Consider the following 27,594-nt stretch of genomic DNA (forward strand, 5'->3'; position numbering starts at 1 on the left):
TGGAAGTTCCAGCCCAGCCTTCTGACAGAGCAAACACATCAGAACTCAAGGCCATTAGATTAACCGGTGGGAGTTAACTTCCTGCGTCAGAAGAATTGTCCTTAATTGAAGAAAGGGATAACTAGCAATTTAGCCACGCTGACCTCTGCTGCCTGGAGAAAGAGAGACAGGAGCCAGCCAGGGCCTACGGGGCCTCCCAGCTCCCAGTTACCAGAATTACTGTGCCAGGAGTCCAGATCAAATCCCTTCTCTGAGACCTGGCACCCAGGCCCTTTCCTCTGACCACAGCTTGTTCTGCTCCTGCCTTCACAGTGGCCAGCTGCTCCCAGGCCCAGGCAAGCATGTAGCCCAGAGAACCAGTAAAAATGAGCAGGGGCCCATCCTGTCAATGGCTATGAAGGACATGTGCAGAGATGTGGACAGGTTGGAGAGCTCCAGGTGGGTAGGGAGTGGGAGCTGGCTGCAAGACAACTCCTCGACATGGCAGACCCCAGGCCTGGCTACCCAGCCTGGACAGCTGGTGTCAGCACTTGGAAAGCTAAGTGACAGTTCCTAGGAGCCAACATGGCCCCCCTGAAAGCTAGTCATGCCAGGCAAAGCTCATTTCCTATTTGGACACGGTTATAACGACTAGTGGAGTTGGGCATCGCCGTGCCTTCTGGGCCTGGGTTGGGGCACGGCTGCTGCCCAGCTCTCTGATGGTAACTTTGTAAACAACAAAGGGAGTCAGGAGCAAGAAGATAGCCTGGTCAAGTGGCTTACCCCGGTCCACTCCCTGATGGGCGCCACTGGAGGGAGCCTCCACCTCCCTCCAGGACTTGAGCCATGTCAAGCATCTCAGCACAAGTGCTCACAACAGAGAATAAGCTGCGTAAGGACGCTGCTCATGCAGACTGGACAGATGCACGGCCATTCACCATGGCCTTGACGAGCTGGGACCACGGGCCAAACCCACTCACCATGGCCTTGACGAGCTGTGACCACAGGCCAAACCCACTCACCATAGCCTTGACAAACTGGAACCACGGGCCAAAGCCAAGAGGATAAGATGAACGTGGACAAGCAAGTGGGGCCATCCTCCCAGCCCAAACACAAACACCCAGCTAGGAGTGTTCACTCCCACTTGTAAATTTCCACAGCCCCTTTTATCCTTGAGTCTCACTCCCTGGCCAATATCACATCACTAATGTCTCACCCGGACCACTGGAAGCACCTCTTCCTGATGTGTTTCCCAGCCTGACTATGTACCCTTCTTCACCCCCTCCTTTCTGGTTCCTATGCTTTAAAGTGTCATGGTTGCTGTCCACTGCCATGGGAACCACCCCTAATCATAAAAGTAGTCCCAGACACAGTTGCTTTTCCTTGGAGTCTTACAGAATTGCTCTGAGAGTAGCTGGTTTCTTCTCACCGTCTCCTTCTTGCCCCAGGATGCCCCCAATTCCACCCAGCATCCAGAACACTGAGTGGAACATGCCCTTCCATCCAGAACTACTCTTCTCCTCATCCTCCTCCTCTTCTTCCTCCTCCTCACCCTCCTCTTCCTTCTCCTCCTCCTCTTCCTCCTCCTCTTCCTCCTCCTCTTCCTCCTCCTCCTCATTCTCTTCCTAGTCCTCTTCCTCCTCCTTCTCCTCTCTCCTCTTCCTCCTCCTTCTCCTCTTCCTCCTCCTCCTTCTCATTATCCTCCTTCTCATTTTCTCCCTTCTCCTCCTCTTCCTCCTCCTCCTCCTTCTCCTCCTTCTCATTCTCCTCCTCCTCCTCCTCCTCCTTCTCCTCCTCCTCCTTCTCATTCTCCTCCTTCTCCTCCTCTTCCTCCTCCTTGTCTTCTTCCTCCTCCCCTCCTTTTCCTCCTCTTTCTTCTCCTCTTCCTCCTCCTCCGCCCCTCCTCTTCCTCTTTCTCCTCATCCTCCTCCCCTCTTCCTCCTCCTCTTCTTTCTCCCCTCCTCCTCTTCCTCCTTCTCTTCCTCCTCCTCTTCCTCATCCTCCTCCCCTCCTCTTCCTCCTTCTCCTCATCCTCCTTCCCTCTTCCTCCTTCTCCCCCTCCTTCCCTCCTCTTCCTCCTTCTCCTCCTCCTCCCTCTTCCTCCTCTTCCTCTTCCTCCTCCCCTCCCCCTCCTCTTCCTCCTCCTCTCCCTTCCTCTTCCCCTTCCTCCTTCTCCTCTTCCTTCTCCCCTCCTCCTCCTCTTCCTCCTCTTCCTCCTTCTCCCCTCCTCCTCTTCCTCATCCTCCTCCCCTCCTCTTCCTCCTTCTCCTCATCCTCCTCCCCTCCTCTTCCTCCTTCTCCCCATCCTCCTTCCCTCCTCTTCCTCCTTCTCCCCCCCTCCTTCCCTCCTCTTCCTCCTTCTCCTCCTCCTCCCCCTTCCTCCTCTTCCTCTTCCTCCTCCCCTCCCCCTCCTCTTCCTCCTCCTCTCCCTTCCTCTTCCCCTTCCTCCTTCTCCTCTTCCTTCTCCCCTCCTCCTCCTCTTCCTCCTTCTCCTCCCCTCCTCCTCCTCTTCCTCTTCCTCCTCCTCCTCCCCTTCTCTTCCCCTTCCTCCTCCTCCTCCCATCCTCTTCCTCTTCCTCCACCTTTTCCTTTTCCCTGCTGGTGGCTGTGGCTTATCTAGTGTGTGCTTCTTTTTTTTTTTTTTTTTTTTTTTTTTTTTTTGAGATGGAGTCCCACTCTGTCACCCAGGCTGGAGTGCAGGGGCACAATCACGGGTCACTGCAACCTCCACATCTGGGGTTCAAGCGATTCTTCTGCCCCAGCCTCTCGAGGAGCTGGGACTAGACACCCAGCTAATGTTTGTATTTTTAGTAGAAACAGGGTTTCACCATGTTGGGCCAGGTTGGTCTCGAACTCCTGACCTCAAGTGATCTGCCTGCCTTGGCCTCCCAAAGTGCTGGGATTACAGGTGTGAGCCACCGTGCCCAGCCAATCTAGTGTGTGCTTCTACCTTCGACCCCAAGAAGGGCTAGGACCTGCCTGTCTTAATCCCCTCTGGTGAGTCCCATTCTCAGCAGTTACGTTGACAGCTGTGGCTTCACCCTCAAGGCAGATGCTGTAAAGAAGGCACTGGTCACTACGGTCTTATGTGTGATTTCCTGCAGGGGCAGGAAGATTCCCTTAAGGTTAACACATGACCTTTTAGGTGAGCCCCAGACCCCCATGTGTAAGGACCCCCCTACCCAAGACAGACCCCCCACGGAGCAGACCAAGCAAAATGTTCTGTCTTTACATGAGACTGCATTCCCCCTTTATTCTCACCACAGTGGGCGGCAAAATCTAGAAAACATACATGTGCGTGTTTCCGCTGTGTTTTCAAAACATGTCTGGAGACATCTGCAGAATCTGTTGAACTGGACCTCATCAGATTATTTATTTATTTTTTATTTTTTAATTTGAGACAGAGTCTCGCTCTGTCACCCAGGCTGGAGTACAGTGGCCCCATCTCAGCTCACTGCAACCTCCGCCTCTCAGGTTCAAGCAATTCTCCGGCCTCAGCCTCCTGAGTAGCTGAGATTACAGGCACAAGCCACCATACCCAGCTAATTTTTGTATTTTTAGTAGAGATGGGGTATCACCATGTTGGCCAGGCTGGTCTCGAACTCCTGACCTCAAGTGATCTACCCGCCTCAGCCTCCCAAAGTGTTGGGATTACAGGCGTGAGCCACCACGCCTGGCCCAGCTTTTTATTTGAGATGCTGAAATAAGTTGAGGCCCAAGCCTGGATTGCGTTTTCTCAGTTGCTGTTTAGCTTGCTTTTGCCTTATTGAATGGTGTGTGCTGGTAGATGGGATTTTGGAGAGGGGATCTGGAGAGGCTGAGGGGTGGTTGGGTAGAGGCAAGGAGAAATCTAGCAGCTGCCGTAAGGAGAGGAATTATGCGGAAAGAGCTTAATCAGGCTGCCCAATAGGTTCTGCTGTGGAGCCCACCTATCTGCCCCCAAAAACGTCACCAACAATTTATCTCGCTCACAAAGCTTTGGCAGTTGGATCTGCGTTTTGCGCTTGTTTGCTGTCAAGACTGGAGATTGGCCCCAAGCAAGCCCAGTTGTCTTCAAGTTACACTTAGACCAAATTAAAATTAGAAACTGGGTGAAAATCTAAAACTCTCTGCAGGATGGGCTCTTTGTGTCTGCATTCCTGCAAATTCCCATCAGCACTGGGTGCCGAGGAACAAGCAAATCCAGAGGCTCTGACCTCAGCCATGTCCCTCCCCTGCCCCAGCCTCACACACAATATTGTTTGTTCCTGACAGATCCCAAAACTCAGAAAATCAAATACAGTGGTAGATGATAAGGCAGACAGATCAAGGGGGAAAAGCTGCCTGATTACTAACAAAACAGTGTTGGACAAGGGCAGAAAATCACAATCAGATCATGTAAAATGATGATTTTAATAGAAGGTGGCCGGGCACTGTGGCTCACGCCTGTAATCCCAGAACTTTGGGAGGCCGAGGTGGGCGGATCACGAGGTCAGGAGTTCAAGACCAGCCTGGCCAACATGGTGAAACCCCGCCTCTACTAAAAATACAAAAATTAGCTGGGTGTGGTGGCGGGTGCCTGTAGTCCCACCTACTTGGGAGGCTGAGGCAGGAGAATCGCTTGAACCTGGGAGAAGGAGGTTGCAGTGAGCCAAGATCGTGCCACTGCACTCCAGCCTGGGCAACAGAGCGAGACTCTGTCTCAAAAAAAAAAAGATGGTGACTTTCTCTGCATCTGGTTTACTATCTCCACGTCTTATGGTGCTTGCACCTTTGCCTTGGCTACAGGTTTCCTTTCAGGCTCTGCTACTCTCCAAGGTCCTCACTCTGGAGCCCATTGTTTTGGTTGCAGCTGTGGCTGTGCTATCCAGGTCCCACAGAAACCAACATGGCGGTGTCAGAAGATCCCGTGGGATCACCTGGATCCAAACCATCTTGACTTTGTTTTAACCTAAGGTGCACATGGTAGGCTATCATAGGACTGGTGGTACAGTGCTACCCCACATGGCATCTCCCCCCAGTCTGGGCACAGTCCATCATTAGTCCCCAAACCCCATTCCATTCCTCTCCTCCAGGGGTCTACTTTGAATTTGCACATTTCCCAAACTACTTTCATTTTTTTTCTTTTCTTTCTTTTTTTTTTTTTTTTTTTTTTTTTGAGATGGAGTCTCATTCTGGAGTACAGTAGCGAGATCTCGGCTCACCGTAACTTCCGCCTCCCAGGTTCAAGTGATTCTCCTGCTTCAGCCTCCCGAGTACCTGGGATTATAGGCGCTGGCCACCACGCCCAGCTAATTTTTCTATTTTTAGTAGAGATGTGTTTCACCATGTTGACCAGGCTGGTCTCGAACTCCTGACCTCAGGTGATCTACCCGCCTTGGCCTCCCACAGTTTTGGGATTACAGGCGTGAGCCACCACACCTGGCCTCCCAATCTGCTTTCTAAAGCTTTTCCCCATCTGTGTGTATGCATGAGTGTTACATACTTGTGTGTATGGATTTCAAACATTACGGAATGTCACCATGGGGACAGCATATTCTGCTTCTTACTTTCCCCTTTAGTATTGTTTTTTGAGATGAATCCACATTAGTATTTGTAGATTTGGCTTGTTCCTTTTGACTGCTGCATACTATTTGGTTGTGTGATATACCTCATTTTATTTTTCTAATCTCCTCTAAAGAACCAATTAGGTCTCATAGTTCCTCGCTGTTACAAACGGTGCTGCAGCAAACAGCCCGTGCACTTCTTGTGTTCCCATGTGAGAACCTCTCTGGGGCTCTCACACAGCGTTGGAATTGTCGGGCCATAGGGAATTCCACATTCCGCCTTCCTAAATAACTCATCGCCGAACTGCCCTCTCGAGAGGCTGTTCTGCTGGTCCCTCCATTTGAAGGATGGTAAATCCCAAGCCCAGAGCAGGAAAGTGAGCACTAGTTTTAGAAACCAAGAGTGTTGAGGCCGAGCATGGTGGCTCATGCCTGTAATCCCAGCACTTTGGGAGGCCGAGGCGGCGGGCGAATCACCTGAGGTCAGGAGTTCAAGACCAGCCTAGCCAACATGGTGAAACTCCACCTCTACTAAAAATAAAAAAAAATAAATTAGCAGGGCATGGATGGCAGGCACCTGTAATCCAAGCTACTGAGGAGGTTGAGGCAGGAGAATTGCTTGAACCCAGGAGGCAGAGGTTGCAGTGAACCGAGACTGCACCATTGCACTCCAGCCTGGGCGACAAGAGTGAAACTCCTCCAAAAAAAAAAAAAAAAAAAAAAAAAGGCAAGTGTCTTGAAATCTACCTAGGGCTCCCCTGGCCAGAACACTCCAGGGCCCACTGTCTCTCCTCAGAGTCTCCTGCAGAGCCAGCAGGGTGGCTGCAGTCTCACTGAGCAGGAACCTCTGCCCTGGGGTAGAAATTTCATCTCTCGGCCGGGTGCAGTAGCTCACGCCTGTAATCCCAGCACTTTGGGAGGCTGAGATGGAAAACACCTAAGGTCAGGAGTTCGAGACCAGCCTGCCCAACATGGTGACTAAAAATACAAAAATTAGCGGGGCGTGGTGGTGCCCGCCTGTAGTCCCAGCTACTCAGGAGGCTGAGGCAGGAGAATCACTTGAACCCGGGAGGCAGAGGTTGCAGTGAGCTGAGATCACGCCACTGCACTCCAGCCTAGGCGACAGAGCGAGACTCTGTCTCAAAAAAAATTAAAAAAAAAAAAAAGAAATTTCATCTCTCTCCTCCAGTTTAAGTGCAGTGGTGCCCACCACAACCCTCCCAGAAGGCAGGGGAGAAGAGTGGGTTGTGTGAGCTGATGTCGGCATGGAAAGGCATCCTGTGCAACAACAGAAATAAGTGTTGGTGCCCCCCAACCTCCACCCCACTATCACACATTCACATGATGAAAACTCCTACTACAGCCCACCCTGCAGAGACGGAATCTGTGCCATTGACCCAGACCTGAAAGTGTGAGGACCCCACACTGCTGGGAGCCCAGGCAGCTGCTGAATAAAAGCTAAGACAGTCGTTGTGGGGAGCAAGCCTCTAAGAAAAGGTCATTCTGGGCCAGGCATGGTGGCTCACGCCTGTAATCCCAGCACTTTGGTAGGTCAAGCGGGCGGATCACGAGGTCAGGAGATCGAGACCATCATGGCCAACATGGTGAAACCCCGTCTCTACTAAAAATACAAAAATTAGCTGGGCATGGTGGCGAGCGCTTGTAATCCCAGCTACTTGGGAGGCTGAGGCAGGAGAATCGCTTGAACCCCGGAGGCGGAGGTTGCAGTAAGCCAAGATGGCGCCATTGCACTCCAGCCTGGGTGACAGATCAAGACTATGTCTCAAAAAAAAAAAAAAAAAAAAAGTCATTCTGTTCTTCCCTCCTTCTCCCCAATTCCAGACTTTGTGAAAACCTTCAGATCTCTGCTGGCTTAAAGCTTGTAGGGGAGAAATCCCTTCACTTATTAGGAGGCCATTCCAGTTCTTTAACTCTACCAGCTGGGAAGCTCTTCCTGTTGCCTCTACTTCTCTCCTGCTGTACAGCAGCAGCACGCTAAGAAAAATAACAACCGGCCGGGCGTGGTGGCTCACACCTGTAATCCCAGCACTTTGGGAGAGCGGGGCAGGCGGATCATGAGGTCAGGAGATCGAGATCATCCTGGCTAACATGGTGAAACCCCGTCTCTATTAAAAATACAAAAAAATTAGCCGGGCGCGGTGGCAGGCACCTGTAGTCCCAGCTACTCCAGAGGCTGAGGCAGGAGAATGGTGTGAACCCGGGAGGCGGAGCTTGCAGTGAGCCAAGATCACACCACTGCACTCCAGCCTGGTCGACAGAGCAAGACTCCATCTCAAAAAAGAAAAGAAAAGAAAAGAAAAATAACAACCAGAAGAACAACAGGAATAGATATTTGCTGAGTGACTATTATGTGCCTGGAAGTGTTTTAAGTGCTTTTCACGTGTTTCCTCTTTGAATCCTTATAGCAACATTAGGAGGGAGGGAATCTTAGAACCATTCCCATTTTACAGATAAGGAAACAGGCTTAGAAAGGCCTCACAGCTAATAAGTAGAAGAGCAAGTATTTAGGCCACACAGCTAATAAGTGGTAGAGCAGGTATTCAAACCCAGTCCCTCTAATGTCCACACTCCTGCCTTCGCCACAAGAGAAGAAGAAGACAGGAAAAAATAAGACAAAAACCAGACACAGAAAACCAAGAGGCTGAGGCTCTGCCACTAAGTGCTGGTGCAACCTCAGGCAATTCACCAAAGCAAGCCCCTCCTTGTCTATACAGTGAGCCTGCTAGACTCACCGGTGTCCCTGAGCCTTTGGGGCTTGGCTGCGATCCTATGGTTTTCCTAATCCCTGTGGGAGGTGCCCTGACGAGTAGAGGGGGTGAGGGAGGAGCTGAGTTGGCAGGATTCTCCAGGGCCCAGAGGCAGCTGCCTTTGCCTGGGCAGGGCCTCCCGAGGCTATCAATGCCTCCCTCCTCTGTGGCTGCCAACCTAGTATCCCGGGCAGATCTCCCGGGGCTGCTGGGGCTATCTATTCATATTGCAATTTGAATGCTTCTGGTCAGAATGACTAAAAGGCTGAATTTTACAAGGGTTTTGAAAGTGAATTGACTCCACTTATTAAAGATATACTAGATTACACGCCGAGTGAAAGGACACTCTGGGGACTCCAGGCATCGCAGCCTTTCACAAAGACGGACATCCCTTTTCGAGCCATTCCTGGTAAACCACAGTGGGAGATGTTGCACCAAGCAGATGCCGATTAAATTACCGGCTGAAGGACACAGTCCATCAGAGAAACATCTTGGCCCAGAAGGGCCACTGGTGAATGAAGACACAGTTCCAGAAATCCCTTCTGGTTGTTTTATGTAAATCAATTTCTAAAGGCAGGAAGGCAAAGGCAAAAAGGTAAGCATTCCTGGGAAGCCCTGACCTTCAGTCATGCAGCTTATAAGGGGGAGAGAGGGAGAGAGGTGTGACGGGTAGGGAAAGTGATGGACAGGGAGGGGCACACAACTGCTCTTTGTTTTCAGGTTCAGAGCACCTGGGGAGGGAGTCTCAACTGGATGGGGGCTTCCTTTGTGCAGATGAGGAAGCAGAATAGCTGGAAGGATTTCCTGGACTTGGAACCTGGCGGCGGAGGAAGGCCCTCCCGAATCCACGGGATCCAACCCCGGCACCTCACTGTACTGATGGGGAAGCTCAGCACTGGGTAATGGGGGTGGGGGGGAGTCAAAAACAGGGCATTTGGTGGCACAACTGGGACTGAAAGACAGTCCAGGCTCTTAACTCAAGGCTCTCTCCTCCCACTCTCCCATGGAGATGTAGGCGGCTGTCCCTCGCTTGTGTCGGTAAGTCTTTCCTCTCTCTCTGTGTCGCCCTGAGAAGCATTCCCTTCCACGCATCGCTGTCAAGAGAAGCAGCAGCAGGTAGCAGGTACACAGATCGCAGTTGCTTGCAGATGTCATAGAAGGTCCGGGCGATGTGTATGCAACACCGGTTGCTTCCCTTTGTAAGTAACAGACACAGATTCAGTCTCTCTGAAGCAGAAAGGGAGTTTATTGGCAGGCTATCGGGGTCTCAGAGAATCAGAGGAGCCTGCAGGGATAGGCTTGAAAAGCAGATGGGGCTGGACACAGTGGCTCACGCCTGTAATCCCAGAACTTTGGGAGCCCGAGCTGAGCAGATCACTTAAGGTCAGGAGTTCGAGACCAGCCTGGCCAACATGGTGAAACCCCATCTTTACTAAAAAAATAAAATAAAATAAAATACAAAAATTAGCTGGGTGTGATGGTGCATGCCTTTAGCCCCAGCTACTCGGGAGACTGAGGCCAGACAATCGCTTGAACCTGGGCGGCAGAGGTTGCAGTGAGCAGAGATCACGCCACTGCACTCCAGCCTGGACAACAGAGCAAGACTCTGTCTCAAAAATGAAAAAAAAAGAAAAGCAGATGGGAACTGAGGCTGCTGGAGAAGGCCAAGAACTTTCTAGAAAGCACAGCAGTCACCTTTTAGCAGAAGGACTTTAGTCTGATGGCCACTCTCTTCGCTGTACACACCAGCCCCTGAATGAATGGGTTATAAAGAAACATCAGTTTTGAATCACTCATTCCAGCCAAGCATGATTAGCCAAACCTGGGACATGCATGCCCCAGCTTCCAGGTGTGGGAGACAAAGATTGAAGGGTCCTATCTTGGGAGGCAAGACCCTGTATCCACATAACCATATTCCAAGGGCATAGAGAGTGCAATAGACTTCTGAGGGTTGGACAATTCTCATGAGGGATTGCATCATGAATTCCAAATGACTTCAACAGTAGGGGCTGTGTCATCACACCTACCCAGCAATCCCCCCAGAGCTCACCCCGAGACCCTAGCCAAAGTTAAGGGTTCCAGAAACCTTCAGAAGGGTGCAGCTGCCTTTGTTTAGGGGTGTGTGAGCGAGGGACTTTTCGGCCACCTGTGATGGGCACTCCTCCCGGCATGAGGACGTGAGAGCATCCTTTGCAGGAAACTGCACAGAAGGGGCTGGGGGGTCTCCCAGATTGATCCCTCCCCGCCTCCCAGGGAGGAAGAGGCTGCTGGTCCTCCCGTAGTGCTTTCCTGTTGGGGCTGCTGCAGGCTGTGTGCTTTCCAATGTTTCGACATTGCAATATTTCATACTTGGGAAGTAAGAACAACCATGATTTTCAGAGTTCTATTTCTTGACGTTCTATTTCAAGCTGTAGAAAGTAATACTTAACAAAAGCCTTCTGAGCCTAAGATGCAGTGAGGCTCCACTTGGGGAAGTGGATTTCTGCTCCCCTCCGTACACAGAGGGGAAGAGTTATTGGACATTCCTGGGGTGGGGGGATGAGGTTTTCTGTTTTGGTTTGTTTGGGGTTTTTTCATGCACCAAAAGAGAACACCAGACTGGGAATCAGAGGACCGTAGGCCTAGTCCCAGTTTTGCTTCTGATTTCCTGTGAGACCTGTTTCCACTCTGGGTTTTTGCTCTCATTCACAGAAAAAGGGGTAGTAAAGCCTCTGCCTGCCTCGGAGATTGGAAAGTGTATTGTGACGAGGACACTGCTAGGTACATGAACTGTTCTAGATAGTTGTTTTTGTTTTTGTTGTTGTTGTTTGTTTGTTTTTTTGAGATGGAGTCTCGCTCTGTCGCCCCGGCTGGAGTGCAGTGGCGCGATCTCGGCTCACTTCAACCTCTGCCTCCTGGGTTCAAGTCATTCTCCTGCCTCAGCCTCCCGAGTAGCTGGGACTACAGGCATGCGCCACCATCCCTGGCAAATTTTTGTATTTTTGGTAGAGACGGGGTTTCACCATGTTGGCCAGGCTGGTCTCGAGCTCCTGACCTCGTGATCCACCTGTCTCGGCCTCCCAAAGTGCTGGGATTACAGGCATGAGCCACCGCGCCCGGCCCCTATGTGTGTGTCTTTACTGAAGAAAGGGTCCACAGCATTGTCCAGGTTTATAAAGGGGTCCTGACCCTTCAAAATAGCAAGAACTCCAGTTTTAGTCAATTCCTTTGTTCCGATGGGAAACAGGCCCCCTAAGTCAGTGTGAGGAGCCTGGGGCTTTCATGCCTAAAGCTGTGAACAATTATCTGAGTTAATTAAAAGCTTTGGCGGCCAAGCCAGCAGCCCCCGCCCTCATGCCCAGGCGGCCTCTGTCACACATGCTGCAGGTCACAAGTGATGCATGCCAGTCCGAGGCCCCAGCCCGGAATGGGGAGCCCACTATGTGCCCCTCCAGAGGCTACACCACAATCAACATGGACAGAAAGAGCCCAGGCCCCCAGGCCCTGCCCGGATTGTCCTCGCAAAGACCCAGTCGCCCTGTCGGCCCCGCGTCTGTTTCAAATCCCATGCCTGGGATTTCTTTTTGACATTAAAGTAAATGTTGGCCAGAGAGCCACCTACAAGGGTGACGAAGGCTGCCGGCTTCTCATTGGAGGGCTGGGAGGAGACTCTGCAGGTCTCTGAGGACTGCCAAGACTCCTTCATCACACTGAGCAGATATAAAATCCATTACCAAGAGCTAATAAATGCGGGGAGGCCGGCAGAGGACATGCCCGCCTTGCTGGGAGGGCACACACTCAGGCCAAGAACAGCAGGCTCTCCAGGCACAGCCACTTGCCGTCGGATATTTGCCCCTCCTGCACGCACCTCTCTCGGAGTCCCATTGTTCTCGATTCAATCATTTGGGCACCAATTCTGTTTCCCTTTGACTATAAAAGCCCATGCCTGCAGACCTCTCTGCACATTTATTGTGCGGCTGGAATTTATGACGGATTGGATTTCAGAGGAGGGATTGATTAAATACAGATGGAGCACTTGGCAAGGGCCTGGGGGTCCCGGTAGACTCCCCCATTTAGAAACAGAATAAAGATTAGAAAGCGTGAGCAAGGGCAATCCGAGGTAAGTCTTGCTTTCAAAGGGAGGGAGGGAGGACAGGATGGGGGAAGCTGTCTATTCCTACTCAACAGCATCTTCTTGAAGCTGGACAAAATTCTTTGCCTGGTGGAGTAATGAGCTGTTGAGGCCACTCCTCAGTGCCTCCAATGCATTCAGCCTCCTGGGGTACAGGGTGCTCTCCTGCTCACCTGCGTAGGGCTGAGATGGCAGTGTGGACCTCTCGGCTCTGGTAAATACCGCCAGCACCTTTGCTGTCTAATCGCACTGTGTTCACACCTATGTCCCCCACTTTCAAGACTTCACGCTTTGGAAAAGCGTCAACTATCTTTCAAGGCCTAATTCAAATGCCACCTCCTCCAGGAAGACCATCAAAACCACAACCCTCACTCAGTAACAGTGAATCGCCCCTTTCAATGTACAACCACAGCACGCTAGCTTCCCTCTCCTCCTGCTTTGTTTTTATTCTGCTTTGAAGAGGTCTGTGTCTAAACTCTCTTTGCATTTCTTTTTTCTTTTTTTCCTTTTCTTCTTTCTTTCTTTTTTTTTTTTTTTTTTGAGACAGAGTCTCACTCTGTCGCGCAGGCTGGAGTGCAGTGGCATGATCTAGACTCACTGCAACCTCCACCTCCCAGATTCAAGTGATTCTCCTGCCTCAGCCTCCTGAGTAGCTGGGACTACAGGCGTGTACCACCATGCCAGGCTAATTTTTGTATTTTTAGTAGAGACGGGGTTTCACCATGTTGGCCAGGCTGGTCTCGAACTCCTGACCTCAAGTAATCCATCCGCCTCGGCCTCCCAAAGTGCAGAGATGACAGGCATGAGCCACCACGCCCGGCCTCTCTTTGCATTTCTGTAGTATGTAGTGAACCTTCAATGAATGGTAATGTGAATTGAAAACTGTCTATGACCAGGCGCGCTGCTTTTTATATATGCAGTGGCAGTTTGTGCCTGTCCAGTGTCAACTCCCTCCGCTTCAGGTAACAGGGCCCCCATCTTCCTCGGAGGAGCTGCCTGCCCCACGTTCAGTCCCTGTAGCTGAGATGATGCTGATCCATCCCCTTTTCCAGGGGTGGACATATGACTCCCATTTGACCAATCAGAGCATAGGGATTCGACGGGAGATGGGCTTGTTACTCAAGGTGGGCCAACCAGAGGCAGAGACCAGTAACCCAGGGGCATTGGCTGGCTCTCTCGGGGATCACAGGCTCTTCTTTTCTGCTGTGATTGCTAAATAGAGAGAACATCAGGCTGAGGCTGCTGGGCCCATTTTGCCACCATGTGGGGAGAGGCTGCCTGAGAATGCTGCCTTTGGGAGGCAGGTGAGGAAACTAGACAGGAGCGCTGGGGATGCTGGCTTTGTGGAGGCTGGCCTGGGTGCAGCAGAAAGTCACCTGGGGAACAGCACTGCATGGGCACAGCCTAGCCCAGGCTAGGGCTGGTACTGGCAGATCCAATTCACAGTCAGCTGGCACAGGCGGGCAAGGCCACAGGTGAGACCACAGCACAGCATGCGGCCGCTGCCTGACTTGTGCCTTCAGAGCAGAGCCCCAGTTCCTGGCAGAAGACTCTGAGACGGGGGCCTGGCCAGCGGCAGGCTGGATGCCAGGGTCCAGGGAGCAGCACTGCAGTATGCTGGGAAGAATATCAAATCCATAACGAGACCCGGTGACAACCACTTTCCAGATGGGAAAATCTGCACTTTGCTTGGTTTCTGTTTCATCTGTAAAATGGGATGATACTCTGTATTTCAATGCTAGTGTGAGATTCAGATGAGGTGATATAAATAAAGCACCTAGGACATAGCACCCGAGCAGTGGGGTGATCGCTACTCTGTGGGCGGGGTTTCCAGCCCCAGCAGGAGTGTAGGGGCTCAGGAAAGCAGACCCTGATGGAGTGGCTAGAAACTGAGGCTGCACCTCAACTCTGACCTGGTCACCGTGCTGGGCCATGTTAGAAAGTGAAGCAAGGGCGTAGTAGGCGCCTGTAATCCCAGCTACGTGGGAGGCAGAGGCAGGAGAATCACTTGAAACCAGGAGGCAGAGGTTGCAGTGAGCTGAGATTGTGCCATTGCACTCCAGCCTGGAGGACAGAGCGAGACTGTCTCAAAAAAAAAAAAAAAAAAAAAGAAAAGAAAAGAAAAAGAAAATGAAGCAAGACATCTCAGTCCTCTTTATATGCCCAGAACTAAGCACCACTGTGCCTGACGAAGAGCGGGACCATAGAAAATATTTGCTGATTTTTTAAAAAATGGAGACTGCCCTTATGTTTGACATCTGCTAAGATTTCCTAAGCCATCTAAGAATCATCTACTTGGGAGAAAGATCAAACTGTGTGGCAGAATGGAAAGGCTACTAGACTTGAAGTCAGAGGACCCAGGTTGAGTTCTGGCCCTGTCCCCATGTCTGCATGACACGGAGCAAGCCCCTTAATTTCTACAAACCTCAGTTTCTTCGTCTGTAAAATGGGGCTAATACTTCAACTACTCCATAAGGACGCAGTCCAGTTTAGAAAGTTCTGGTGGCACTGGAAGCCCTAGAGCAAGGGCGTCCACTGAGGCAGCCCAGGCGGACCAGCTGGAGGGGGAAGCCAGATGTGTATGTGACTCAGAGCAGCCAAAGGCCAGGCCAGGAAAAGTGTTGCCGAGTGTCTAGTGTGACAGATGAGGCAAGGAAAGACACAGGATTGTGAGCAGGAGAGAGAGTGCAATGGGTGGAAGGAGGCCAGGGACACACTTCGGAACCAAGCCTGCGCGACAAGCTGAAAGGTTCCCTCTTATGAGGTTCTCAGTGGGGAGTCTAATAGGTAACATTTATTGAGCACTTACTGTCTGCCCAGCGCTATTCTAAGTGGTTTCACGGGCATTTCCCTTATCCTCACAAAAACCTTGGGTGGGTGCTATTTTTTCATCCCCATTTCACCTATTAGGAAACCAAGGCATGAAAATCACACAGGAATTTAACTTGTGGCTCGAATTCTTAATGAGCCGAACTACTGTTGGTATACAAAACAGGAGTGGTTATAGTGATGTAAGGAAAGAATATATGTAAATGCATTTTATAAATTGTAAAGTGCCAGCTAATACGTGAGCTGTTGTTCAAAGCATTCAGGGAACTTTTTTGACCTCTAGTAACTCTCCAGAAGCAGTGCGTTGGCTAATTATGGTTAAGAAAAGCCAAATCTCTTATTGAGCCTGGCCCTGGAGATGCCACTCTCCCCCGGGAGGTCTTTAGGGCCACACAGGACGGTGGCTGCACAAGTTTGGTGGCCAGTTTGATCTCCACGGCTCCCTGGACTCCCTGCTTCCTGTATGCACTCGAGAAATCAGTGTCTGCTGAGGGCTTCCTCGGTCAAATTCAGCTCAGGCTTAGGGACCACTGGGGCTGCAGGGCAGATGGCAGAGCCGACATGTCTGGGATCTGAATGCTCCTGCCCCTCGTGATCGCAGCAATTCAGAGCCGGAAGTCTCCTTAGAAGTCTCTCCAGTCCACAAGACTTGCCAGGCATGGATAGAGCTATCTCGGAGCACTGAGGGCCTCCTTGTGGCAGGTGGCAGGAATGTGCTGTGGGCTTCCGGGACACAGGCACGGTGACCTTCTGCAGGGCTCTGCAGGCCAGGAGTGAGAGGCCTTACGCTGACCTCACCAAGACCCACAGTGAAGACAGAGGAACGATGTGTGGGGTGGGAGATTCTGGGGAGCCAAGCCGACCAGAAGGGAAACGCATGACTAAGTTCAGCGGGGCAGGCAGAGAGGAAGTGTGGGGGTGGAGGAGGCCGCAGAGCAACACAAGGGGAGAGATCCCCAGTCGGGAGGGTAAAAGGGGACGGGTGGAGGGCTGCAGTGAAAGCAAAGGGCCAGCAGTGACCAGAAGGGGTTTTAGAGGACATGGAGGTGGACGCGGTCGCAGCTGAGATAGTATTTAAGGGTGCTCTTTGGGGTAAAGGTGCCCCGGAAACGACTGGGTAAGACCTTTGAAGGTTCTCCAGAAAGGATTTTGAGGTGTTGGAATGAGTGGAGGGAGAGATAAAACTATGAGACCCAGAGTGTCATGGGGAATGACACCACCAGGGAGAGAGAGGACAGCACATGCGAGTGGCTTGGACTCCCCAAGGGGAGTAGCCAGCTGTGACAAGGTGGGGGGCTGGAAGGCAGCGTTGGTGGTGGGAACGGATGGACCTAACTCCAGGCCACAGGCAGAAGTCCAGTTGGATGGATGGAAAGCGAGCCAGGGAAAATAGTAAAAGCCTGCAGGTCCGGTTCAAGGAAAGGATTTCCAGGTATATGAGGTCAAGAACAGCCAAGGGGACTCTAGGGAAAGCAGCAAATAAAGGATAAAGGGGTCAACTGGGAAGGCAGGTGCAGGCTTGGGGAGAAGACTGGGGAAGGTGGAGCAAGGTCCTGGGCAGGCTGGCAAGGGAGAACCCAGCACTGGAGCTGAACCGGGAGGGGAGCCTTGACTCCGGAAGCCAGCTGTGCACTCCACGTCGGGGAATGATCCTGCTGGGTCTGTTGCCTGAGTTCACTTGGGCCTGACAACCAGCCCAGGGTCCCTATCTGGGATTTCCTGGGGCCCTTACTGAGGACTGATAGGAAGTACACAGGACGTCAGGTGGAAGCCCCTCCAATCCAGGCCCACGTTATTGGACTCAGTCAACATGCCAGTGTGGAAACAGATCTGAGATCTCGGCTCCTGAACTAATGGAGCTCAGTGGGGCAAGGCCACTGCCCTTCTGCTGCTCTTCAAGAGCCCAGAGAACCAGGAGCCCTTTCACAGGCTGGCCCCTCCCAAAGGGCACTTCTGTGGTGATAATAAGCCCATGATGATGTGGACACCCCTGAATTTACAGGCTCTGCAGGGAATTCTCACTATTGTCTCACGTTGCCAAAATAAAGAGAGCTCCTCTCAGAAACACAGAAGCGTGATGGAAACCTACACTGTCACAGAGAGCACAGGGGACTTTCTGACTTGGACCCTTCCCCTTGCTGTTGGCCCTGGGGCTTCCCTCAGGCCCTTCCTTCTGCCTTTCAGACCCACTGGCCACAGTGCAGTTCATGCCTCCACCTCCCCCACTCCCCCAACACACACACACACACACTCGGACCACCTTCAGGAAAGCAGGAACCGTGAGCCCAGGGAGGAAGTGGAGTGAGGAAAGCGCTTCTCTCCTCACCATCTCTCCTCCAAACCCCAGCACCGGCGGGCAGAGGGAGAAGGGACCACAGTGCTGAAATAGTGACAGAACACAAGAGGCAAGGAGCTCCCATGCACATCCTTCTGTCTTCTTCTCCAGTCCCTGGGCCGCCCCAGCTTAGTCCCCAGGAGCACCCTGGCCAAGGCTCGCTCAAGGTCAGGAGCAGCATGAGGCTGAGGCCCATCCCCTGCTCTAGGAGGAGGAAGCAAGTTCTTGCCATCTGAGCTGGAATTGCAATGGCAGCAGTACCTCCAAGACGGAATTATAGTTCTCAAATGGCATTCTATCTCGGGGTCACAAAAGGACATCATAGATTTCTGTGGACTATATGAGATGTGACAGACCCCCTCGTATAAAATCAATCAGTCTGCCCTTCACCTTTCATTAATTCAGAAGAATTTACTGAGCACCAACTATAAGCTAGGCAGGGTCCCTGCCCTCAAGGAGCTAAACAGACTAGAGGTAAGCACAGAAACAGACAGAAATCCCGTGTGACCAAGCTGTGCCGGTGGAGCGCTCGGAGTGCGTTTTCATGTCTCTGTACACGGGGGACGGCCTATGCAACACAAAAACACTGAACTCTTGTGTTTCTGCTTCTGAAATAGTACACGAATAGTTCGTGAGAAAGCTGAAGGGAATTACAGAATGATGTACGGTCAGCCCTTGTTCATGAAGAACAAAAAATTCTAGATGTCTGGGCTGGCTGCGAGGCGATAAACGGGAACTTTTATATTCTAAGGATTTAGCTTCCATTTGCAAAGAAAAATGTTTATTTCTTGCAGTATATTTTTGTGTCTTTGGAGAATGCTCTGGCTGTGGATGTTTGCGATGGGCCAGGGATATAATTTTGACACTTGGACACTGGGGCTGGTTGAAGCTCCACCCACATGAGTCAGAGAAAGGCAGATCCACCTGGTGGGAGGAGCAGGAGAGAGTGGGAAGATCCTGAAACAAGGCAAAGCCTGGGCTCGGCCTTTCAGGACACAGGCTGCAGCAGGAAGTGTGAGGAAAGGGACTGCTCCAGCACACGCTGAGTGGGGATAGGGAAAGGCAGGAAGATGCGCTCAGGTAAACTCCAAGTTTGTTTGGTCAAATTATCTCCTCCTGTGCCTCGTTTTACTCATCTATACAATGGGAACAATGATGCTCTCCACCTCACAGAGATGAGGTGAGGATTAAATAAGTTACTACATGGCAAGCACGGAGAGCAATGCTCTAGTAGGTGCTCAATAAATGTTAGCTTTTATTGTCATTAATTTTTTTCTCGGGGGGAAGGGGTGGCAAATAATCCACTATAGTCATATCACATATAAAAGTATTCTCAGTGGTTTCTGTAAATCACATTTCACTTTGCCTGTGGGAAAAAAAGGAGATGTAAATTATTTCAAATAGGCACATACTTTAAAATATTGGGTTTATTTTAAAAAATCAGCACAGTACAAACTGCCACACAAATTACTTTATACTAGCAACAACAGGTGCTCCTATTAATTCAAGTGTACACATTTAACTCCCCAGGTTAAACACCTTGTAATTTACCTTGAAGCTCTTTACATTCTGAAGTTATATAAAATTAAGCAGGAAAACATTAACATTAAATGAAAATTAATTTTGCACAAATAAGTGTGATCAAGCAGCTTAAATCACCTGAAATTCTTGTACTTCAGAGAAAAATCCCAGATGACAGCACTGGACAGGTTATAAAGAGTTCCCTTATTCCCTGGGGGCGTCTCAGGCATTCTTTCTGCATGTTTCCTTCACTGAACCTCAGGCTACGAATTGAGAGAAAGTCTTTCCAGGCAGTGGCCTGATTCTTACGCACATTCCGTTTCTTTTTCTGAATTCAGAGTTTCTGAAAACACAGGCTTTTCTCTTAGAAAACATGATCTCTAAGATGTTGGAGGACCAGGCTATGATGGTTCTTAAGTTTCTTCCTTTCTCTGGGGAGACACAGAGGTCTTCGCGCCATCCATCTGTTCTCTACTCCCACTCGGGGTTCCTTTGTGGTATGAAACAGAGACACTTCTGACCTCATTGGAGACACAGCGAGGTCTGTACCTTCACCCAGGCACAGGAGAAGGTCTGGTCCTCTCCTGATTCCTCAAACTTCCTCTGAATCCAGAGAAAGTTTTTTATACCAGATTGTGTCAACACACAGCAATAAAATATGCTGAGGAACTAAAAATGTGAAAATCACCTAGGAATGGAACATTGAAGAAATGTGTGTCTATTATTGTGCACTGACAGCCAGGGGGCTCCTGTTTGGAATAAACTGCAGCAGAGGAGAGGTTTGGCAGCACAGCCAGACTGTGCTCTCCCTGAGTCTACAGCCTAGTAGGGCCAGAGGTCCTGACAGGAAATCGCCAAAGATGCAAAACAGGGGCCCCGCGATGGGACCAGCTAGTAGCCGCACTTGTGTTGGTATCAATGCCAGCAAGGGTTCAACAGCAACCAGAATCCTTGTGTGAAATATACGTATCGATTATCTTTCAAAACATTTTCATCACCAAACTGAGCCAGAGGAATGAACATGGTATTTCAATAGGAAAAGTACACATTCTGAAAATATTGCCATAATCAAGTTGTGTTGCCTGGGCACTGATAAGTGTGATACATTGCATCATACATTTCCAGAACCATTGCCATGACAAAAGAAAATGCAAAGTGAGGATGACCTCCCCGGCACTGCCTTCCTTTCAGTGGGCAGCACCTTCTGGGCCTGGATGGACAGCTGAGGATGAAAATTTCCTGTGGGCCAAAACAAAGGGTGATGCCATCCCTTCTCCAGTGTGACACAAAGGGCCTCGCCTCAGAGAGCCTTTATGTAGCAGCCTCTAAGAATTCTGAGGTGAACACAGCTTCTGCATAATCTTCGCACATATCCTGAAGTTCAGCAGCCACAGCACCCAGAGCTTCATCTACCAGCTCTTCTGAAAAGCTGGAAGACAAACAACACAACTAAAGGTATGTACAAGGCCAGGCGCGGTGGCTCACACCTGTCATCCCAGCACTTTGGGAGGCCAAGACAGGCAGATCACCTGAGGTCAGGAGTTTGAGACCAGCCTGGCCAACATGGTGAAACCCCGTCTCTACTAAAAATACATAAAATTAGCCAGGCGTGGTGGCATGCACACCTGTAAACCCTGTTACTCAGGAGGCTGAGGCAGGAGAATCGCTTGAACCTGGGAGGTGGAGATTGCAGTGAGCAGAGATCACACCACTGCACTCCAGCCTGGGCAACAGAGCGAGATTCCGTCTCAAAATAAATAAAATAAAATAAAGGTATGTACAGCCATATATGGGAGCCATTCTTTTACTCAGCTGTGGAAATTAACAAGTCAATTCTGAAATCTAAATGGAAATTCAGAAGGCCAAGAACAGCCAAGATACTTTTTTTTTTTTTTTGAGATGGAGTCTCGCTCTGTTGCCCAGGCTGGAGTGCAGTGGCACCATCTTGGCTCACTGCAAGCTCCGCCTCCCAGGTTCACACCATTCTCCTGCCTCAGCCTCCTGAGTAGCTGGGACTACAGGAGCCTGCCACCACGCCCGGCTAATTTTTTGTATTTTTTTAGTAGAGATGGGGTTTCACCACGTTAGCCAGGATGGTCTCAATCTCCTGACCTTGTGATCCGCCTGCCTTGGCCTCCCAAAGTGCTGGGATTACACGCATGAGCCACTGTGCCCGGCCAAGATACTTTTGAAGAAGAAAAACAAGGTGAGAGGCCCTGCTCTCCTAGACAGAAGGATGGTGGTGCTTAGTTCCCAAAGTCCTGCTAGAGGGACAGGCCTAAAACACACACAGGATGGACTTCATCCTCAATGTGTTTGAAACCAGAGGCGACCAGAAACTAACCAGCTGCAACCTAGCCCCACCTCTAACAGCTGCCTGACTGGCCGACGGAGGAAGGGGAGTGCCTTCTCTGTAGGAGACGGGGGAGGACACTAGGGGACTCTGCACGGGTGCTCCTCTGTACACACACAGACACACACACACACACACACACACACACCCCTTCATTTTCTGAACGGCGCAAGCTTCATATCTCCCAAGTAGCCCTACAAACAAGGACGTTCTCTTAAATAACTATGGTACAATTATAACAATTATAAAATTAACATTGATACAAAACTATTATCTATTCTACAGGCCTATGTATCTACAGGCCTTATTCAAATTTTGCCAACCATCCAAATAATTTCCTTCAAAAGAAATTTTTTGCTAGTCCAAGGTTCCAGTCTGGGATTCCATGTCGCATTTTGCTGTCACAGCTCTTTAGTCTACTGTAATCTAATAGTTCTTCAGTCTTTCTTTGCCTCTCATGACCTTAACATTTTTTAAAGAGTAAAAGCCTTTTTTTGGGGGGGTGGGGAGAATATCCCTCAATTTGGGTTTTTTCCTTGAGATCAGATTCAGGACATACGTTTTTGAAAGAGATGCCACAGAAGGGTAGTGTGTCCCTTCAGTGCACCATGATATCTATTTGATATCCGTTAATGATGTCAGTTAATTTTGCATCACTGGGTTACGGTGATGTCTGCCAGGTTTCTCCCTTGTAAAGTTACTGTTTTCCCCTTTGTAATTAATAGGTATAGTGGAGGGAGATATTTTGAGACTATGTAAACTCCCGTTTCTCATGAAATTTGCCTAAATCAATTATTACAGGGTTGCCAAACATGGATTTTCTACTTCCGTCACTTCTTCTCCATTTAATAGTTGGCATTCTACTGTAATGAAAGCTTTCCCTTGTCCTTTACTTATGTATTCATTCCTATCAGTTTGGCCTTATAGATTCTTATTTTATTGTATAGTTTATAATCCAATACTATTATTACATATTTTGATGCTTGAAAATGTCCTGGATTTGGCCCGTAGGCGCCTCTTGGGAACTCCTGTGAACTCTCGACATGTCCCCATCTTTCTTTGAGCACTTCCTTTCTAGCACAGTATGTCTGAGGCTTATCTTACATTTTTCCAGCCCCAGGCTTATAGTCAGCCATTCTTCCAAGAAGCCCTCGTGCCTCTTCACCTGGTGCCTCTTCATGGAGAACGGTATTTAGAAACCAAGATGTGGGTACCGGGTGTGCTCACTGCTACTGGCACCTCTGCTTCTGGGCCTTCTCAGCAGACAAACTAAGAAACACCCTGTTATCTATTTCTACGTCTATAAAAAACCATATATTCATCCCAGCCTTCCCCTAGAAACCTTGCTCCCGTTATTCACAATGTACTTACTTATTTGACCAATCCTAAAATATAGAGAAAATAGTTTTCAACTGTTAACCCATGCCACTGTATAAAAGAAACCTACAAACTAGAATCCAGTTATGTGTTTACAGTTCTTTTTGTCTTTAGCCAGAGGTAAAGAGTCAACATATTGTGTTCAAAAGTTATTTAGGCTTCATGCCGTTAATGTGATTATATTATTTATTTGAAATACAGTTAGGTTCATGTTTCTGTTTGTATTTGACTTAAGGCCCCCGCCCCATCCCTGTTGACTAAGGGGATGTATAAGAAACATTAACATGGTTTCAAAAGTCAGAGTTACACAAAAATGGTAAATGCAGATAAGTTTCACTCCCCCTCTCCTATTCCTTCTACCCCATTCCCACCCAGTTTTTGTTTTTTCGCTAATCTGACAATCTTTTGTCTTTTAATTGGCATGTAAGGTTCTTTTTCATTTAATGTTATTCTGATACATTTGAGTTTATGCTTCTAAAATAATAGGTATTTTCTATATTTGTCTCTTTGTTCTCTCTTCTTTCTTGGTTTCCTTTAGATTTTATAATTTTTAAACTACATTTGCTCTTCTCTATTGACTTGGACATTACACACACTTTTATGATTAAGTGGCCACCCTAGATTACAACAAGTATCCATGACTTGACGTCTAACATTAATTGATATTCTTACCTTTTTTCCCACACAATGCAAGAATCTTAGAATACGAACTCTATTCCCTTCCTGACTTATATTCTTACATGCTATTGTTACTGTATATTTTAAACGTGAGTACACATACACACGCATCCATAAAACATCAGTATTGTTTCATACAGCCAATATTCACTTTAACATACCTACCTATTTTTAAAATTCATGCCTCCCTATATTTCTGACCTTCCATCTGTGACTGTTTTCTTTCTTCCCCCAAAATACCCTTTTTAATATTTCCTACAGTGAAGGTCTACTGCTAATTCAGCTTTGTTAGGAAACTCTTTTCTCACCTTGCCTTTTGATGTATCTTTCACTGGGCTTAGAACTCCAGACTGGTAGTTCTTTTCGTTTGGAATTTTAAAAGATGCCAGGTCTTCCAGTTTCCACTGTTTTTGTTTATCTTGATTTTTCTTCCTCCAGCCGATTTTAAGATTTTCTCTATCTGTGATTTTTCAGCAATATTAAGTATGGATTTCTTTTTATCTTCCTTGCTTGGGGTTTTTGGAGCTTCTTGAATCTATGGCTTGATGTCTTTTGCTACTCTGGGGAAGTGATGGCCATTATCTCTTGGGATGTTGTTTGTGACTCGTTTTCTCTCTCTCCTGACCTGAGATTCCAACAACGCGTTAGACCTTCTTACCTCCTCTATGTCCCTTTCCCTCTCTTCTTCACTTTTCATCTTTTTTTGTGTGTCTCCGGGAATCACTCTGGATATTTTCTTCTGTCCTACGTTCCAAGTCTCTAATTTTTTCTTCTGTTGTGTCTAATTTGCTATTGAGCCCAACCAATGAATTCTTCATTTCAGAAACTTTATCTTTCATTCTAGAATGTCCATTTGGATTTTGTTTAGTTCCCAGTCCTATGCCAAAGTTCTAATTCATGTCTTTTATTTCTATGAATGCACTAGGCAGTTATTTTAATGTCTGTGTCTGATAGCTCTAATGTTTGTATCTGCTGTAGGTCTGTTCTTGGTATTGTCTTGTCTCTCTGTTGCCTGGTTATTTTTCACCATATACTAGACAATGTATTCAACAGTCATAGAAATAAATTGATTCCTAAGATGATGTTATTTTCCTCCAGAGAAAATTTATGTTTTCTAATGCATGGTGCCTGTGGCGCAGTAACAATCTAGAATCACCTCAATCCAATCTGAGATAATTTGGAGCTGAGTGGAGTCCCTGAGAAGGCCTATTTACATCCAGGTCACCTGTACTTCCAGAGTGCAATCTTTTAGGAGCTCAGTTAAAAGTGAGGAAAGTTCACCAGGACAATTCCCCCACTTTAGCAACCCGTGAATTCCAACCTCTGTCCTCTGATTCCAGCCTCTGTCCTCTGTTCTGAAAAGGCTGTCAGAAGTGCTGCTCATCTCCCTACAAACTGACTACCCAGTGCTCAACAAAGGGCTAACCTCCCCAGGGCTCTGTCTTCTCCAGGACCCTGGCCCAGTTATTCTTCATTACCTAGTTAACTTCTTGATGCCTTCAAGAATATAGGTTTTATTTTTAATACAGCTTTTCTATTAACAGTTATCCTCAGTGGGAGAGGTGGTCCAGATTACCAAGTGCGTCATCACTAGAAGCAGAAGTGATTACCTCGTTTTTATATTTGCTTCACTTTCTATATTCCTATCACTAATTTATACCCAAACTGTGAGAGAAATACAAGGGTATTTCTGCTACATTCCAACACATTAGGTACTGTATCTGTTTTTCTTCTTCTTCTTCCTTCTTTAATCTTCCCCGTTCTGCATTTCCCCTTGTGGAACCATCCCCGCTGGAGTGCTCTTTCCCACTACTCTAATCTGGATTAGTTCTTTTCTATGCTTACTGAAAAATCTTGTCCTGGAAAGGTTTTTGCCATTCTTCTGGAAGTTCCACGGTAGAGTCTAAGTTTACTAAAACTCAAGTCTTCCTCTTTATGTACATCTTGCGTTCGTAATAGATCTTCCAGTAGCATGTGAACTAAATTTTTAAACACTTTGCCCACCTGAAAATGTGTTTTTGTTTGGAGTACAGTGGTGCCATCTCAGCTCACTGCAGCCTTGATTTCCTGGGCTCAAGCAATCCTCCCACCTCAGCCTCCTGAGTAACTGGGACTACAGGCATGTACCACCATGCCCAGCTAATTTTTTGTTTTTTGTAGAGAAGAAGTCTCACCTTGGGCTGGTATCAAACTCCTGGGCTCAAGCAATCCTCCCGCCTCAGCCTCTCAAAGTGCTGGGATTAGATGTGAGCCACCATACCCGGCCCTAAAAATGTTTCTATTCTATCTGCCCTTATCTTTAATTGATAATTTATCTGAGCACATAATTCTAGGTTAAATTTTGGAAGTAGGCTCTAATATCTTCTAGCTTCTGGTGTTGTTATTAAAAACAATATGCCATTCTCATTTCTGATTATTTGAATGTGTACAGTTTTTACCCTCTGGAATCTTTTGTCATCTTTCTTTTCCTTATATTGAGATGCTCAAATTTCCTTTTCATAATGATGTGCCATGGTGTGTTCTGTTCTATTCATTTATTCCTTCACTCACTCACTCACTCACTCACAAGTAGACAACTGATGAACCCTTTCAATCTAAAGACTAACAGTCTTCTGGGAAATTTTCTTATAGCATTTCTCTGATAATTTCCCATTGCTCCTTTTTCCTTTTTCCCACATTCTGGAACTCCGGTGATTCAGATGTTGAATCTCCTAGAATGGCTTCTAATTTTAAAAATATTTTCTTCTCTATTATCTAGCTTCTTGTCTTTTTATTCTACTGCCTGAGACATTTGACATTTTCTTTGGATCCTTCCAGTGAGTTTACTTGAGCCATCATGTTTTTAATTTCTAAGAACTTTCTTTTCATTCCCTGGAAGTTCCTTTTTTATAGTATCCTGTTCTTGTTTCATGATATAACAGTTTCACTTAGCTCTCTGAGAATATTAATTCTAGTCTGTTTTTAATGTTTTATTCTTCTCACTGTATTGTCTGCTTTGCTTCCTCAGAGTGCTTATCTGATATAATAGCCTATGTATCTTTTATCAAATATCTGGTCATCTCAGCTGTCCGCTCATTTTCAAAAATAAGAATGTCAACCAAGCCTCCTATTTCCTGACTCATCTATTGATACAGTTTGTATATTTGTTCCCGCTCAAATCTCATGATGAACTGTAATCCCCACTGCTGGAGGTGGGGCCTGGTGGGAAGTGTTTGGATCACGGGAGAGGATCCCTCATGCTTTGGTGCTGTCTTCATGATAGTGAGTTCTCATGAGATCTGGTCATTTAAAAGTGTGTGGCATTCTCCCCCCCCTCTTGTTTGCTCCTTCTTTTGCTATGTGATGTGACTGTTCCCCACTTTGTCTTCTGCCATGACAGTATGTTTCCTGAGGTGTCCCAAGAAGCCAAGCATATGCCAGCACCATGCTTCCTGTAAAGCCTGCAGAACTGTGAGCTAATGAAACCTCTTTTCGTTATAAATTACCCAGTCTCGGGTATTTATAGCAATGCAAGAATGGCCCAATACACCTACATCCATGCATTCACAAGCATCTGATGCTTCTAATTCCTGAGTCTCAACCAATGTTCTTTACAGATAAACTTGGTTCTTGCCTTCATCCTCATTAGGCACTTAGCTTTCTCTAGCCTGCTAAGTCAGTCACCATTGTCTAACTGCTTTATGGCTTCCAAATTTTTATTGATATTTCTTGTTTGCTGTCATTGATGGTTTCATGTGTTTTATTCATTCTTGTAGTGACATATAGTGGGATAGAGATATAGGAAGTAAAGAGAAACATATACATTCATCTGTCCTTTTCAACCAGAATTCACTTCATTGTTTTTCAAGCCAGGAATTCTTAAGAGTTTGCTTTCAATAAGAGCACTGTCACCTTAAGCCTTTCCTTTCATATCACTCTTTTATTTGTATTCAGTTTATATCACCTGCTCAAGCTAATTGCTGGAACAGTGCTTTTCTTCAGGTATAAAGAGGAATAAAGACATTAAAAGAAAGGAAAAAACTCAGCTTTCTCCTTACCCAAGAGGCTTTAGATGAAGTCAACTGTCTTTGGATGCTTTTTAAAGATCTGATCAATATAACTCTCATCTTTGGAATATT

At 48.0% G+C, this 27,594-nt stretch overlaps 1 protein-coding gene across 8 annotated transcripts in view; it reads right to left on the reverse strand.

Annotated features, from left to right (window-relative positions):
- Nucleotides 1-8,892: 8,892 nt before the first annotated feature.
- KIAA0753 (KIAA0753 ortholog) overlaps nucleotides 8,893-27,594 on the reverse strand; it is a 72,564-nt gene continuing 53,862 nt past the window's right edge. For 3 of the 8 annotated variants that reach the window (XM_063700560.1, XM_063700562.1, XM_063700561.1), the window contains exon 19: nucleotides 8,893-9,467. In XM_063700560.1, coding sequence (XP_063556630.1) covers nucleotides 9,245-9,467 — 223 coding nt within the window. In that variant the 3' untranslated portion in view covers nucleotides 8,893-9,244. Of the gene's footprint in view, nucleotides 9,468-18,778; nucleotides 18,914-18,956; nucleotides 20,518-27,594 lie in introns of those variants that run through there. The other 5 variants (XM_031003204.3, XM_055367300.2, XM_055367298.2 and 2 more) reach the window with 3 other exon arrangements.

This window comes from Gorilla gorilla, chromosome 19, assembly GCF_029281585.2.
Source record: "Gorilla gorilla gorilla isolate KB3781 chromosome 19, NHGRI_mGorGor1-v2.1_pri, whole genome shotgun sequence".
Taxonomy (NCBI): domain Eukaryota; kingdom Metazoa; phylum Chordata; class Mammalia; order Primates; family Hominidae; genus Gorilla; species Gorilla gorilla.